This window comes from Lycorma delicatula, chromosome 9, assembly GCF_047948215.1.
Source record: "Lycorma delicatula isolate Av1 chromosome 9, ASM4794821v1, whole genome shotgun sequence".
Taxonomy (NCBI): domain Eukaryota; kingdom Metazoa; phylum Arthropoda; class Insecta; order Hemiptera; family Fulgoridae; genus Lycorma; species Lycorma delicatula.
Window position 1 is genome coordinate 125,351,325 of NC_134463.1, and position 15,958 is coordinate 125,367,282.

The 15,958-nt window shown below is 34.3% G+C and overlaps 1 protein-coding gene across 4 annotated transcripts in view; it reads left to right on the plus strand.

Moving 5' to 3' along the window:
* The window catches only part of ckn (CRK like proto-oncogene, adaptor protein), a 288,310-nt gene that overhangs the window by 154,480 nt on the left and 117,872 nt on the right, over positions 1 to 15,958 (plus strand). Inside the window, exons 1-2 of one of the 4 annotated variants that reach the window (XM_075374425.1) lie at positions 4,536 to 4,848; positions 14,113 to 14,886. The exons of 2 other annotated variants lie outside the window; for them this stretch is intronic. In XM_075374425.1, coding sequence (XP_075230540.1) covers positions 14,133 to 14,886 — 754 coding nt within the window. In that variant the 5' untranslated portion in view covers positions 4,536 to 4,848; positions 14,113 to 14,132. Of the gene's footprint in view, positions 1 to 4,535; positions 4,849 to 14,112; positions 14,887 to 15,958 lie in introns of those variants that run through there. One more of the 4 variants, XM_075374424.1, reaches the window with a different exon arrangement.

A 15,958-nucleotide genomic window follows, 5' to 3' on the forward strand; every position in this document is an offset into this window, starting at 1 on the left:
GCAAAAAAATTACATTTAAACAAAATATTTTCCTGGTTAATTTTGAACTTTTTTAACTTTTTGATGATCAGTACTCAAAATGAACCAAAAAATTCTTTCCCTCAAATTTTAGGCACCGGTAAATACAACCTCTCATATCAACCACCACCTATGATATTACTAAAATTCAAACTTATAACAACTTCTTTTATTCGTAGTAGCTTAAGAAAGTAATAAAACCTGTAAAAAAAGTTTATTTAAAAAAAAATTTAATATCATCAGTACTTCATATACCGGTGGGTGAAAAGTAACTTACACCTATCTTTTTTGTAATCGAGATAACTGGATGCGGTTTACGGCAATTTTCTTTGTACCGAGGGGCTATTTCAACGAACGAAACTTTTACTCTTTGATTTTTTGGCGGGGGGGGAGGGGACAACTCAATGATTTCTAACGGGATCAATGGTCATTCAAAATTTCACTTTAAAGAGGTCGATGAGACGTGAAAAATGATACAGTTAAAAGTAAATTCTGATCGCCGGATCCAAAATGGCGTTTATTTCAGATAGCTGGAATTACGGTTGTAGGCTCTCCTTTAATTTTTTTGTTATTTGAAGTATACCGAATCTCTCTTAGGAAATCTTCAATAAGAGAGGCCAATTCAGTAAATCTCGACTTAGAGTATTCGGCCTTCAGGGGTGATAGGGGCAAGGGTAGCTTGAAAAAGCCCAGAAAAAAATTTTCTGGAGCGGCATCACCACTAATTTTAGCTACGAGCGGCAACGGTTAATAAACAAATGTCGTAGTGGTAGTGAGGCTTTCGACTTTTAGTTTGTGATTGAGGCGTGCTTAGGGACCTTTTTCAGCTGATCTGATCGGCAGGAAAATTTTGCCCCTATATTCATGTTTTGAATCGAATACCTTGTTCTGTACGTGGATAGTTTTCCAGTTCAATGGATTCCACCTTTTGTATGATTTGTGTTTGTAATAGAAGTCGCACGAGTAATAATGCTAAACATGGAAACCCAACAATGAGTCTTCAAAAGAAAAAAAATTATATATATTTTGGTTTTCTTTTGGACTAGATTTCAAAAAAGCGTACGACTTCGTAGACAGACAATCTCTTTTCAAAATTCTAGAAGAGAGAGGACTCGATCAGAAAACTCGAAGATTAATAGAACAAACATTAACCGGGACTAAATCTAAAATAAAATTTACGGGTGAAATCTCAGAACCCTTTGAAACTAAGACGGGAATGAGACAAGGGGATGGACTCTTTCCCCTGCTATTTAACATCACATTGGACAAAGTGATGAAAGAGCAGGAAGATATATTCAAACAACAAAAATACTTGAAACCGATTTGATTGGGATTCGCGAAATTAAATTTAAATATCCCTTACCTGGCATTTGCAGACGATTTAGCAATCGTTGCGGAAGACGAACGGACTGCGATGAAACAAATAGAAACACTCAAGGAATGCGCAGAAAAAGTGGAACTACAAATTTCGTTTGAAAAAAAACAGTGTTCGTCTGCTCTAGAATAGAAATCCCAAATTTAAACACAAAATATGGAGTAATAAGTAAAGTCCCTCGCTTTAAGTACCTTCGAGAATTTATTACGCCGAACGGCTCTGAGAAACCAAGTCTGCAGAAGGTCAGGTTTAGTGCAATATCTCTACAGCAAGAAATCCCTCTCGCGCCAAACGAAAATCCGGCATTGCAACACGGTTATTAAACCCGCAGCATTATATGCCGGTGAAACGTTGACCTTAAATAGGAAAACCGAAATAGAAGAAATAAAGAAACAGGAAAGGAAGATTATAAGGAAAATATTGGGACCGACACAAACCGAAGAAAGATATAGATTACAACCGAACGAAATTGTTGGAAACGTATCTAATATCGAAACTGATATAAGGAAAAGACGAATAAAATTCTTTGGACACCTTTGCAGGCTGCCGGAAAACCGACTAAAAGAATAATTGCGTACTTAACATTATTAAAAGTTGAAATCCCCTGGTTCGCAGAAACACGAAAAAATTTGGAACACGCCGGAATTACGCTGGAGGGGATCATAGACAGAAACACGTACAGAAATAAAATAGATAAACGGGAAGTTAAACCAGAAGCGCCGAAGCCTAAATAACATCGTCCGAAATGGGCTGAAGAACGGAAGAAGGCCTTTTCCGAAAGAATTAAAGAATTTTGGAGGGAAAAGAAGAATGCCAAGCGAAAGAAATATGAATCATGAATGCTTAACGTCTTCCATTGGAAGTTCTCGACTTATAATAATAATATATATATATATATACACATTTTTTTTTTGTCTTCAGTCATTTGACTGGTTTGATGCAGCTCTCCAAGATTCCCTATTTAGTGCTAGTCGTTTCATTTCAGTATACCCTCTACATCCTACATCCCCAACAATTTGTTTTACATACTCCGAACGTGGCCTGCCTACACAATTTTTCCCTTCTACCTGTCCTTCCAATATGAAAGCGACTATTCCAGGATGCCTTAGTATGTGGCCTATAAGTCTGTCTCTTCTTTTAACTATATTTTTCCAAACGCTTCTTTCTTCATCTATTTGCCGCAATACCTCTTCATTTGTCACTTTATCCACCCATCTGATTTTTAACATTCTCCTATAGCACCACATTTCAAAAGCTTCTAATCTTTTCTTCTCAGATACTCCGATCGTCCAAGTTTCACTTCCATATAAAGCGACACTCCAAACATACACTTTCAAAAATCTTTTCCTGACATTTAAATTAATTTTTGATGTAAACAAATTATATTTCTTACTGAAGGCTCGTTTAGCTTGTGCTATTCGGCATTTTATATCGCTCCTGCTTCGTCCATCTTTAGTAATTTTACTTCCCAAATAACAAAATTCTTCTACCTCCATAATCTTTTCTCCTCCTATTTTCACATTCAGCGGTCCATCTTTGTTATTTCTACTACATTTCATTACTTTTGTTTTGTTCTTGTTTATTTTCACGCGATAGTTTTGCGTAGGACTTCATCTATGCCATTCATTGTTTCTTCTAAATCCTTTTTACTGTCGGCTAGAATTACTATGTCATCAGCAAATCGTAGCATCTTTATCTTTTCACCTTGTACTGTTACTCCGAATCTAAATTGTTCTTTAACATCATTAACTGCTAGTTCCATATAAAGATTAAAAAGTAATGGAGATAGGGAACATCCTTGTCGGACTCCCTTTCTTATTAGGGCTTCTTTCTTATATTCTTCAATTGTTATTGTTGCTGTTTGGTTCCTGTACATGTTAGCAATTGTTCTTCTCTCTCTGTATTTGAACCCTAATTTTTTTAAAATGCTGAACATTTTATTCCAGTCTACGTTATACACATACACGTTATAATAATTGTAATAATCTACGTTATATACACATACACACACGAAATTATTAACTTAAATGTAATTTATTTTAGTTTATTTTCCTCTTGATTGGAAATAATTAAATATAATAAGACATATTTTACTTAAAAAACCAAACGGTGCAAAATTATAAATTAAATTCTCTACGTTTCACTTAAAATTCTCTAAGCTTCCTCAGGTGACAATACACATTCACTCGTACACACATCATACAAAATTTTCTTACCGGTATGTTTAATTTATAAGTTTGTATAGTCGATGGGTTAACTCAAGATATTAATAAAGATAACATTTTTAAGTAAAATATGTCTTGTTATTAGTAAGGACTCTTCCATCCTGCTCTACGGACATCTATCTTCTGGAATTGAACTTTCGAAATAATAAAAGTAATATTGACGACCGTTTTTCGTGAATTATTTTTAACTTTTTTGATTAATAGATTGAAAATGAATAAGGACATTCATCCAACGTGAAAGCTTGCTGTATTGACATCCAACTTGTTTTAAAAAATATATAAATACACCGATAATGCTTGGACTTACATTTTTTTGCCACCAGAAAGTATGGAAAAACCCGATTCCCGTGATCTGTTAATGTCAATATTACAGATTTCATAAAAAAAACTTCTAGAAGAAACAGACGATCCAGTCGAGACGACTCCATTGTTTTTTTGTTGACTGTTAAAAATTACGCTTAATGAATTCATCGAACCGATTTTTTTAGTGCTGAAACCGTTGTTCTTTGCCCCAAAAGAACCTATAGTCGATATCAATCGGCTTTCTTACACGGGAGTTAAGACTTTTGTACATTTGTAAAAAAAAAAAAAAAACTCGCGTTAAGTACTTGAAAGAATTTACGGTATTTATATTATTAGCGAGTCTTTAAATCGCTCGCGCATTTATATTTTAATTCGAGCGTTAATATTATAATATTTTTAATTAATTTTTATCGTTCTTTTCAATTATTGTCGGTGTTAAACATAACAGATGTGCTTCCAGTTGTAGCATTGTATTGTCAGCACGGTACACGTCACGAGAGGCGGAGCTATCCCGTTTCCTTATGTCACGTGACCTCTTGTCTCTACAGTCTCCAGTAAAAGGGTTAGATGTGCATCGCGATCGGTCGTGTGCATTGTGCGTTGCCGTTGCAAGCTCGGTCTTTCGTTCGTGTAGGTTCTGTTACGATGTTGTGTTCAGTCGAGTCGATTCCGAGTTCGGATTCGGTTCGGTTTTGTAATCGTCGCTCTTGTGTATCGTCCAACTGAACCGGTCGTCGTCATCAGGTCGTCCGTACTGTTTACGTACTCTCATGTTTTATTAATTGGTTTTTTTTTAAATCGTGATTATTGTGCGTTTTTATTCGGCTGTGGTTTTATTATTTTTTTTTTAGCACTATTATTTATTCTTTTTCTGTGATTACAATAAGCGACTTGTGTCGCTATGTGGTATTTTTCTGAGTAAACAGGGTTAGTTTTTTTATTATTATTTTTTTAATAAAATTCTGATTTTATTTGAGTTTTTTTCGTAACTATTATCCGATTCGTTTTTAATTGATAATAAATAATAGCCCGATGTAGTGATTCAATTACTGATCTCGAATCGATCGGATTTCCTTTTAGATCGCATCATGAGATTAATTGTATGGAAGTCTGGATTTAAAAAAAAACAAATTTCTTTTATCTTCAGTTTAACGTAATTAATGTTACGCGTATAATATGTATCTCTAGTTATATTAGTTTTGTTCAAGCGTACTCTAGGCCGATTTATAATATTATTTTAATTATTCTGAATCGGTTTGCTGTAGTCGTTTTAACGTTTCATTAATAAAGATAAAACATATATTGCAGATATCTTTTACTTCGAATGATGTTCAAGTTTTCTTTGTTTAGAATCTTGACTTGGTCCGTAGTTGATTTCTTTTTTTCGTTGTTTTTAAATGCCGTAAAAAGTGATGCGGTGTTCTTTTTTTGCCTTCATTTTTTTGACCGATTTGAAGATCTTCATTTCTTTGTGTTGTAGAATAAATTATTTTCTGTATTCTATATTCTGGATTATCGTTTTTATGTTCTAATATTTGTCTTGTTTTACGGTTTTCGCGACTCTGAATTACCGAACTTACAAAATCTAAATATCTTTTTGATCTAAGAACCACCGACGTAAGTTATTTGTGTAAGATTTTCATCGAAGCTTTTCTTTTTCTTAATTCCTCTTAACCGAATTCTTCAATTTTTTAGCGTGTGAAAATGCCATGCCTGACCGGGATTCGAACCCGGGACCTCCGGACGAAAGACCGAGACGCTATCACTCGTGTCCCGGAGGCCGGAAACTTCTTGCCGGCCTCTATCGACTCATCTACTCAATTGTAACACTATTTACGAAGCGTCTACTTTTTCATTCTAATTTTTACGTTTTGCCGTCATGCAGAAATGAACTAGTTCTTTTTTACTTTCTTTCTAGCTATCGGTCTTCATCTGATTTCAGCGAACTTATTTTCTGTATGAAATTTCTGTTTGCTAACCTTTATTTCTTTCAGGTTTTTCTCAGTATGGCCTTATTTTATATTATTTTCTACAGAAATATCGAAGTTCTGCAATATATAAAATAAGATGTACTCGTATATTAATATTTAATTCCTCTGTCCTTGTTCTTCCCGTTGCGTTTTTTCTGTCTTTGCTTTAGATTTTAAGTTTTTTTTTCTTTGGGAGAATTTCTTCCCGAGCAATAATTGTATAACGATTAGAATCTTTTAATTATTTTTTTTCTGCGAAAAGAACAATGCCATCAAAAATCTCAATGTCTCTATTTTATCTCTTTTTTAGTTAACTTCATCTTAAAATTTTCTTTCAATTCGTTTTCTTCTTTTCTGTGTGTGTGTGTGTGTATATATATATATATATATATACTGTATTAAATTAGCTGAAATACTAAGTCAAAAATTGTATTATATGCTATAATTATATTTTTTTTTGAATTGCCCATTTTAATGATTTAGTCGAAAGTTAATGAATTTGATAAAAGTGAAACTTACTTTACGTTAATATACGACAAATAAAATATCTGTCGGTGAATTTTGTTGTCCGTTAAGAAAAAGTAATGGTATAGGATTTCATGTTAATTATAAAACGTGACAAGTTTACTGCACGACTAGCCGAGTGTTTCCGATCGTGTCTTTATGTTAAACTAATACCCAATACGTGCTGTAAAATACTTTTAATTACGTCAGGAGTGCGCGTAATTGAGTTTAACAGCTTACGGTGAATATTGTCTAGGGAAACGTTGCCGTCGACCGACGGTAGTTAATATTAAACCTCGTTTGTAAATTTCTCTTTGTAAATATCCTATTTTAGGGCCAATTAATTCGGTTTCATTTTAAATATACTCCTTCTAAAACTTATAGAAGCGTTTGAAATCAGTATAAGTGTTTTAATAAAATAAGTTAAGTATAGGAAAACAAATAATTAGCGAACTCGCTCTTGTTGATCGTAATTTTTTCTTGAGAAAATCGAAGTAACAACGGGTGGGATTAGCATGTAGATGGATTATCTTAAATTTTTGTTACGTACTTTCAGCACAGTATGGTAGATCGGTCTCAAAAAAGAGCACCCGAGCTTAAAGATCCTGTCAAACGTTTACGCCTTAGCATTTCTCAAAATAAATAAATAAAATAAAAAATCCTGGAATAGTTCAAAAATTTCCATCGATAGCGTTCAATTCTTAACAAAATTAACAATCAAGTAGTGATCTGAATGCATAGTCAATTTGAAGTTAGATATAAGTAGAGTTTTTGTGTGAATTCGGTGTTAGAAGAAGTCGCGGGAATCGCGCTTCCGCGAATCGATTAATTTGATAGTCGAGGGATGTAAATTACGGTAGGTGGTCGTGGTTGGAAGATGCCATTCGAAGGCGGTAGTAGGTTGTGTACACCGATAAAAATATCTGCCAAGGGATTTGCCCCGGCATCCTGGTGGCGTCCTGACAGATGCCAAACTGATGACAATGTTGTTATAGAATTTAGAAGGTGTAAAAGACGACCTCCGGTAAAGCCCGTCGGGGCTAGGAACGGAGGGACTGGTGTGGCGACCGGGATCGTCACAAGGCTGGCGTTTTCCCCTACGGGGGTTAGGATGAACAAAATTGAAAACGGGGAAGACTAGTTTTCGTCTTATTATTATTTTACATTTATGTCGCATCAAAAATTAATGTCATTAGCGACTTAGTGAAATTTAACCGTACCGGTGAATGTGTAGTCTTAAACTCAAATCGACCATTCCTGTGACCTGTGGTTAATTGAAACCGAACCACCAAAGAACACCGGTATCCGCCATGTAGTATTCAAATCTGTATAAAAGTAACTGTCTTTATTAGGATTCGAACCTGGAAACTCTCGATTTTGAAATCGGCTGATTTACGACGACGAGTTTTCCACTAGGCCGACCCGGTGGGCTAACTTTTTGTTTTACGGTCTTAGAAAATTGACCTTTAATATGACGAAAGAACCTTGCAATTTATTTAAAATTTAAAGTTTTAAGTCGATCGAATTTAGGAACGGGAGAATATTTAATATTATTTTTAAACGGTTTTTTCATCATATTTCGAATAGCCGTTGACGAAAAAAATTGATATTTGGTACAAATACATAAATATAGCTCAACTGTAGCCTGATTTTCAATTTAATTGGACAAGAGGGCATCACGGTACACGTACGAATATTGTTTTAGTAAATTATAATTTCTTTTAGTCTTGTTAAATAAATAACGTTGCGTCAAATCAGGCCGACTTATTAAAGTAAATAATTACTTCGATAAATAAACTTTTATGCTTTAAAAAAAACAAACGGGCTGAATGGGACTTGTACATAAAATATCAAGTTTTTTAAACTTCAATTTTCAAGACAAAATTAACGATCTACCAATAATAAAAACGACATAGAAACTTTAAAAAAAGAGTAGACGGGATCAGACTTAATAATTAAATAAAATTTTGAACTTTTACAATTTCTGATAATTTTTCTGGTTTCCGTTGTTTTTTTTTTTTTTTTTTTTTTGTCTTCAGTCATTTGACTGGTTTGATGCAGCTCTCCAAGATTCCCTATCTAGTGCTAGTCGTTTCATTTCAGTATACCCTCTACATCCTACATCCCCAACAATTTGTTTTACATACTCCAAACGTGGCCTGCCTACACAATTTTTCCCTTCTACCTGTCCTTCCAATATTAAAGAGACTATTCCAGGATGCCTTAGTATGTGGCCTATAAGTCTGTTTCTTCTTTTAACTATATTTTTCCAAATGCTACTTTCTTCATCTATTTGCCGCAATACCTCTTCATTTGTCACTTTATCCACCCATCTGATTTTTAACATTCTCCTATAGGAGAAGGAGAGTTACAACGGTTTCCGTTGTAACTTATTAAAAATATTGTTTTTTGTAATGCTTTAAATAGTTTTCTACTAATGTTGAGAAAAAAAAATCAAACGTTTTTACTAAAAAAATTGATTTTTTTAACAATTAATCAGTATATTTTTGATGATAAACGTCATTTATTATTACCTTTAGCGTTATTAGCGAATAATTTTAATTAATTTTTAACTCGTTTTAAATAAAGCTGGAAAATTTATTTATCCTTTTTTTTTAGAATTCAGTTGTTTGTACAATGAAATACACTGCTATTTGTAGGGTTAAAATAATATGGAATTCGGATAATGCTCACTGGTAAAGTAGAAACCGTTTACATTATAATAACGTGTGTAAGAAAAGGCCTAAATCAATACTGTACTTCGGTAATGAGCCGACTATAAACATCGACTATCAGAATGAGTTACGATATGCACCGTGTAACTTAGTGCCTGAGTTTGGTAGTTTTATGGACTCTTGCTCGACAAAAAAAAGTAACGAAAAATTATGCTTTATTTTGCCACAGAAACAATTATTAGCACATACTTATGACGACAACTCGGAATATAGTGTATAATTTTAATTCTCTATGATAATTAACTTACTTTATCGATAAATAATTCTTACATTGCGGCTAAATATGATGCAATAAGCAAAAATACAAATGCGTAACACCCCTGATAGGGCTCTCTCTCTTTCTCTCTCTCTCTCCCAAACACACACACACTCGTACAAAAAATGTTAATAAAATAAATATATAAATCTAATCTGTTCGGTACATAAAAATACATAATGTAGATCACGTCTCTATATTATAAATTACAAATATACAGATTGTAAGATAAAAAGTAGATGTGTTTAAAGACCATGTTAATTATTTAAAATTTAAATACCGACATATGATATAATATTAAGGTAGATTAAACGTAAAAAATTACTACAAAATAATTCACTTTTAAGATGACGTTATGAAGAACTTAAATTACGTGTGCATATTTATGTATACATTGAACGTATGCGGTATGCAGAAAATTCAGGCTTAAAAAAAATTTATAAGAATTATTAAAAGGTTATTCAATAGAATAATATTGTTTCGCTAAAAGAAAATCTTTTAATTTTATTTTAAATAAAAGTTTGGAATTATTTTTTAAACGATACGGTAATGTATTAAAAATGGAACGGAAACATAATAAGGCTCTTTTTCGTAAGCTGAAATATTTTTACCGTACTTATGCCATCTGTATGTCAGGCTGAGAACTTTCCGAATGACCCTGGTCCTGGTGTAAAGGTTTTTCTTTTTTTTTCGGTTGGATTTTTAAACGTAGTATCCCGGTTAAAGCTTTAAATATATCCCCGTAACCCACCGGGTTACGGTGAACTCTTCATCGAAAATCAGCTGATTTTGAAGACGAGAGTTCTAAGGTTCAAATCCTTAAAGGATTCCCAGTAAAGGCGAGTTACTTTTATACGGATTTGAATACTACATCGTGGATACCGTTTTTCTTTGGCGGTCGGGTGTCAGTTAAACACACGTCTCAGAAATGGTCAATGTGAGACTTTACAAGTCTATACTTCATTTATATTCATACATATCACTGCGGTTCCGCAGGCTAAACAGAAAAAGAGAGAAATATCTCTCTGTAACTGTCTTAAATGCATTGACAGCTTGGTCATATCCGTACGGTTTAATAAAAACAAAAAAACAAATTATACGGATGAGCAACAAAATAATTTTGTTTTTATTGCGTGAAATAAAACTTAATTTTTTTTTTAAACAAAGAAGTTTAATCAATAATGTATCACTTTGTCCGATAATCTTTGCCATTAATTCGCGCTTAAAGAATCCTTATCAGCAAAAAACGACCGAGTGAGATTTTAGGTCATAATCATTAGTGAAAGTTTTACCGTCCAAAGAGTTTTGTAAACTTTGAAATAGTCTGTAATGTGATGGTACAAGATCAGAGCTATGTGGGGGATGAAACATCGCTTCCTCACCGAGCTTCAATAATTTTCCACCGATTACTAAAGATGTGTCGTTAGTAGAACACGATTTCTTTATGATTTGCCAATTCCGGCCGTTTTTCTTTGATGGGTTTTTCCGGTTTCATTAGTTGTCGACAGTAAACATCTGAATCGATCGTTTGGTTCCGTGTAAGCATACGAAACATTTTTGTAATCCCGCCGAATTGACAGCATGACTTTTTTTTTTGATGCGATTCAACTTTCGATTTAGCTTGTGCCAGTTTATGGACCGTGATCGTTTTCGATTGATGTTGCATTAGACGATCCATTTTTCATCACCGGTGATGATTCGTTTTAAAAAAGGGTCGACTTCATCGCGTTTGAGATGCATATCGCAAATATTGATTCCTTGCGTTAAATGTACCTCCTTCAATTCATGCGGAACCAAAATATCGAGCTTCTTAACGAATCAAAGACATTCGATGTGATTTTCAGTTGTTATGTGCGGTAGATTTAATCTCTGCAATCTCTCGCACAGTTAAATAAACCGATTCAATTAAAAACCTTTTAGTTGATGTTTTTCATCGATTTCAGTAGGTCGACCAGAACGTCGGTTATCTTTGAGTGAAAAATCTCGAGGACAACGTTTTTAAATCGATTCTGACACGTGCGTTCTGTTAGGCGATTGACACTATCGACTTTACACATCTCTTTATGAGCCTTAGCGGCGTTTTAGCCTGTACGGAAATAAGAAGTAAAATATGTCGAAAAAGTTCGTTTTTCACTCCATGTTAAAACTGACCGTAAACTAACAGGTGTAAATAAATTTACGTGCAGTTTGCTTCTAAAGTATGCTGAAAGTGACAGCTATCAATTCCAAAAGAAAAAAAATCATACGATTGACGGAAATCCTTCAAAACAAATATAAAGTTATCTATTTGTGAAAACCGAAAGTACATTCTTGCCAACCTCAATAATTATAAAAAAATAATATTATAATTTATGTAAATTAATTTTTTTTTCTCTGTGATGAGAACTATTTAACGTTAGAATTAGCCGTCAGGTTATGTTGTACATATCACTTTAACTACACAGAAATGTAAACGTTTTAATTACTCTAACCGTTTTACTCTGTTAGGTATGTTGATAATGCGACAATTCTAGGCTGGTGGATATTTATTATAATTCTTTACATATTATGTTTCAGTGTTTATAGATATGAGAGAGGTTGACCTTGTCGTATCATATAAATATTACGGTAATGTTATATAAATATAAAAGTTGTAAATATCAGTTAAATGAAAGATCTATTAATAGAAAAAAAAATCCTGTCGCACCGGTCGAAAACCGGTTTCCGGTTTTAGTTGAGAAAGAAAGTATGTTGCACTGCCGTAATGATTTTTGAAAATAATATTACTTTCGGTGGGTTAGGGACCTGTCTGGGATCTTTTCCGTTATAAAATCCGTACTTTTCTTCGAAAAGTCTAAAAACGCAGTTACATTAAAAAAAGAGAGAGTTCGCTGTAGTACTTTAAGTTTCGCAATAATCTAATATGTGATGTGGTATAAAGGAAGGTGTTTGGTGTCCAAAAAATCAGTTTTGAAGACGTGATAATAACATAACGTAATAAAAAAACCTGAAAGCGGATCTTCTCCGTTATTTGTCACCACCGAATTAAACCATCCACTTAAACGGTTTAAGTCAAATACGCTAGACACAGTAGATTCAGTGTTATTGAAAGTACATTTTACCAAAGCGTTTTTGTACCACGTGCTACTGCTTTTTATTTTATTTTAAATATTTAGCTAATCTTTATCTTTATTATTGTTGTTATTTTTTTTAAAAAACCCGTTTATTGCGCAGTAAATTTTAAAATAATTAGCTTATTATTTAATTTATACTAAAATGGAGCTGCAGTTACCATGAAAACATTACTTAGTGTTTTCACAAGTACGTGATTTAATTATTTGTAGTAGTAGAACGAATAAAAGCTGATGCTAATAAAGGTGGTCGATAACTTACAGGTAAAACTAACTAGTCGAGAGTTTCAGCGTTTAAGTCCTAATAAAGTCAGTTATTTTTACGCGGATTTGAATACTAGATCGTGGATACCGGTGTTCTTTGGCGGTCGGGTTTCAATTAACCACACATCTCAGGAACGGTCGAACTGAGACTGTACGAGACTACACTTCATTTACATTCATACATATCATCCTCTGAAGTATTACCTTAACGGTAATTACCGGAGGCTAAACAGGAAAAAGAAAAGAAAAAGTTAAAACTAAGTTGCTTTTATTCGGATTTGAATACTAGGTCGTGGATGCCGGTTCAAAACCATAGATTCGAGTTCAAAACCATACGACTAAAGAACGGTCGGCCTGAGTCTGTACGAGTTTACAAGTCACGAACGCGAACACGGCTGCCCCGAATCCAAAAAACTACATAAGATATCTGGGGACTTCCGTTATATTCATAAGCGAATAAATAAAAAGCTGAAAATGTACCCAAAAATCAAGTTTTTTGGATCGTAATTCCGGTTCCTTGGAACCGATTCGCTTGAAAATCAATAGGTTTACCCGATAGGTTTAGATCATCCTACTAAGTTTTGCCAAAATCTGTTAAGATTTTCGTCCGGTAGAGAGAACAAAATCTTTGTACATGTATATAAACGACCGGGTGCAGTAGGAATTTCCAATTACTTTGTAAATCCGCTAAAAATCTGTAAATATCCTACTCGCCTGTTAGTTAGGCCTATCGGATAATTATGTATTCCGGATCCGGTAATATGTTTGCATAATGTTTATACGATACGACTCTACATAACATTTCGTGTGTACGTTAGTGTACCAAGGGGTTTTTGCTCTAACCTTCATAAAAGTGGTTAGAGCAAAAACCCCTTTTTTCTTTTTTTTTTTTGTCGTTTCTGAACTGGAAGTCACACATCCTTGTACTAATTAGATGATTCTGTTACATCAGAATATCAGTTAGGTTACGGATTTGAGGTATTTCGTTCAGAAGTAGGAGATAATAAGCCTAATTGTTTTAGTAAGTTATCGTTTTATATGATATTGTCAGACTGGATTAACCGATATTAATAAAATGTTATTCGATGATTTCTGAATACGGTTCGTTGACACCATTTAAGTTACAATCTTTGTCCTGGGGTGGAATTTCATAATTTTACCAAAAAGTAGGTTATTAAAAAGGGTAGATAAAATTTTAACCAAAAAGTTTCGTTATTTTCCCGGTAAGCCAGGAAAGTTATGCAACTTTTTGACGGAAGTTTTTCATTTTTATAACTGTTTTAAAATTGCTATACGGTTTCGTTTTTTTTCCATTTATTTAACATTTGTGGGTATCTTACTTATTTTTATAGGAATTTATTGAGCGATTACCATGGCAACAACGTGTTTTCGAACACCTCCCTTACCACCTTCTGGATCTTTACCGCCGACAAGTTGTGGACGTAAATCATCTACTAATGTACCAACTAATAATAGTAATGACAATAATAATAATAGTAGTAATAAACTGTGTGGAAATAACACTAATAATTCGTCGACCACAATAACTACTATTGCGATCGTCGAACATCATCCATCATCTTCTATCGTTAATAATAATAGTGATAATAGCAGTTGTAAAAGTAAAAGTTCAAATGGAAATAGTGGTAGTTTACAAAAGCCGGTTCGGAAGAAGTCTTACGCCGGGCAATTATCTTCAACATATCGTTCTTTCCGCGATCCGGTCGAAGAAGATGAAATTCAAGTACTTAGTTCTAGCGGGAACAACGGAATCGTTAACGAAATGGAAATCAAACCGATAGTGATAACTGTAAATACTAATAATAATAAGATAGTTCCGGGTGTTGGAACAGAAGAACAGCATCCTAATCCGTTATCTCTTCCGTTACCGCCGCGCGCTAAAAGTCCAGGCGCTTCGATCGTCAGTTCGTCGTCGTTACGTCGAGGGCCGAAATTGACATTATTTCGTAGCCATTCTGAAGGAGATTTAAGTATCGCTCCCGGTTCCACTTGCGATATTACCTCTTTAAATAAACATAACAAGGACTTATTACCTTTGGTTAATTCGTCGGCTTTAAATAAGTGTTTACGGGTGCTGACTGGAAGCTGGAAAAATCTATTTCAATGTAAGTAATCAACATTATTATATAATCCATTGAGTATATCTATTAAGGTTTGTTTTTATCGTTTCTTTGCTCGGTGGAGACATTGTATGTAATGTATTGTGTATTAAAATATTTAATAATTAATTTATTGCGTTATACAGGGAAAGCAACATAAAACGGAATTCATAACGTAACAACCGCTGCAGAATCGGTAGGTTATGTTGGAATGAAATTTTATGAATGATACGGATAAATTAAATGAGAAAAACATAAAACGTAATTTAAATGTTGCATTTATTTACCTTACTGTTACAAAAGATGTTCAAAATGTCCACCCTGAGAATCGATGTCGAGCACTCTTGTGCTCGACTGATCATATCGAGAGTCGTGTGACGCAAAACGTTGTTGTTAATTGCGTTGACTTCTCGTTGAATGTTCACCTTCAGTTCACCAATATTGTGGATATTAGATGCTTAAACTCTCCCTTTAAGCAGTCCCAAAGGAAAAACTCGCAAGTAGACAACTATTGGGAACGTGGAGCCCACCGTCCTCTTCTGACAGTTCGTTCATTTGTGAAACCGCATGAACGCGACTCAGTGAAACGTTTGTTGTGTGACACGTTGCTCTGTCTTGTTGGAAGAAGTTGTATTCTTTTTCTATCAGTTAACTGCGCATAGAATTTTTCGAAAATGGCGTCTTCTGGACTGGCGCTAATTCTCCTTTCAATGTCGGCAATGGCCTATGGAGTCCTTTTTTTTTTTTATTTTAGAGAGGTGGAGGAACCCTATTTACGGGCGCCTAAGCAGTGTCGGGCTCGCTAACAGGTTCCGCCAGTTATAACCAAGGGCGTATATATACCTGCGCACTACCGACTAAACCTCCACCCCTGGCTTCCCCCTTCGACTGATTATAAAAACATTTCATCAGTAGAAGGGGGAGTCCCCCACACACCACACAAACAATACTACTGGAAACAACACATACAGCACGTCAAATACATACACCGACAACAAGAACCTGCAGAAAACAGGACACGCTACTAACATCCACAACACCCATGCGTTACACACCCACACAGCCGTCAAGAAAGAAA